Genomic DNA, 1104 nt, shown 5'->3' on the forward strand with positions numbered 1-1104 from the left:
GAGTGCTGTAGTCTGCAGTGCCTGCGCTGCGAGGAGGAGCTGCACCGGCAGGAACGGCTGAGGAACCATGAGCGGATAAGGCTCAAACCTGGCCACATCCCTTACTGCGACCCCTGCAAGGGCCCCAATGGCCATTCCCCCGGCGTGAGGCAGAGGGCCACCGTGAGGTGCCAGACCTGCAAAACCAACTTGTGCCTGGAGTGCCAGAAGAGGACTCACTCGGGGGGTAACAAAAGGAGACACCCGGTTACTGTGTACCATGTCCCTAAGGTGGACGGGTCCCTGGAGGAAGAGGAGATGGACGTTGAGACCCAAAGGAAGAAGATGACTGAGAAGGTTGTGAGTTTCCTCCTAGTAGATGAAAATGAAGAAATTCAGGTAAGCCTCTGGGCACAGTGGGAGTCAGGGAATGGGGGCAGATCTGTCGTGGGAAGGTGGCTCTCCAAAAAAAAAGGTCCAGGAGGGACTTGGGTTTTTCATGATTAAAAGGAGCCACGTCCTGAAGGCTGAACTGGCATGGTGTCAGAGGTAGTCACTGGCCTGCGGTGTGACTTGGGGCCGAATGACTTGACTTCTCTGAGCCCTGGTTTTCTCCTCTACAACATGGGTGGTTGTGAGGATGAAATGGGACAGTGTTTGTGAAGCACAGAACCAGCCGCATCGTGCTCAGGATGTGGTAGCTCCGGATGTTGGGAAGAGCCTACGTCGCACAGTTCTCTGGGTAAGCACGCTTGGGCAAGTTGGGGCTACACGTCAGTGGTGAGAGACTGCACGTGTAGGGAAGAAATACTGACAATGGGTCCCACAGGCGTGTGAGGCAGTGAGCCTGCTAATCTCCATGTAGAGAGGCAGGTCTTTAAAAAGTGGCTTCTGATAAGGACACTTTTCTCCAGATGGCCTCTTATTTTTTCACAGCGGCTTCTGATCAGTACAAGCCAGCGCGGGCATCTGGGATTAGCGAATGACTAGGAAATATTTCATTTGCTTCTGAGTGAGCTGAGGAGGCGGTATTATGCGACCGTTAGGTGCAAGTTGGGGAGGTGTTAGGGCTGGAGGTTAGGAGCGATTAGGGCTGTGGTCGTGTGGGTGAAAGATGAGGCTGTC

At 54.0% G+C, this 1104-nt stretch overlaps 1 protein-coding gene across 1 annotated transcript in view; it reads left to right on the forward strand.

Moving 5' to 3' along the window:
• Window positions 1-1104, forward strand: part of LOC123521457 (zinc finger FYVE domain-containing protein 1-like) — a 30214-nt gene that overhangs the window by 223 nt on the left and 28887 nt on the right. The window contains exon 2 of the mRNA XM_045288186.1: window positions 4-378. Within this exon, the coding sequence (XP_045144121.1) occupies window positions 4-378 (375 nt within the window). The remainder of the gene's footprint in view (window positions 1-3; window positions 379-1104) is intronic.

Source organism: Echinops telfairi, unplaced genomic scaffold, assembly GCF_000313985.2.
Source record: "Echinops telfairi isolate 266 unplaced genomic scaffold, ASM31398v2 ScPeMD7_18;HRSCAF=68, whole genome shotgun sequence".
NCBI classification, from domain to species: domain Eukaryota; kingdom Metazoa; phylum Chordata; class Mammalia; order Afrosoricida; family Tenrecidae; genus Echinops; species Echinops telfairi.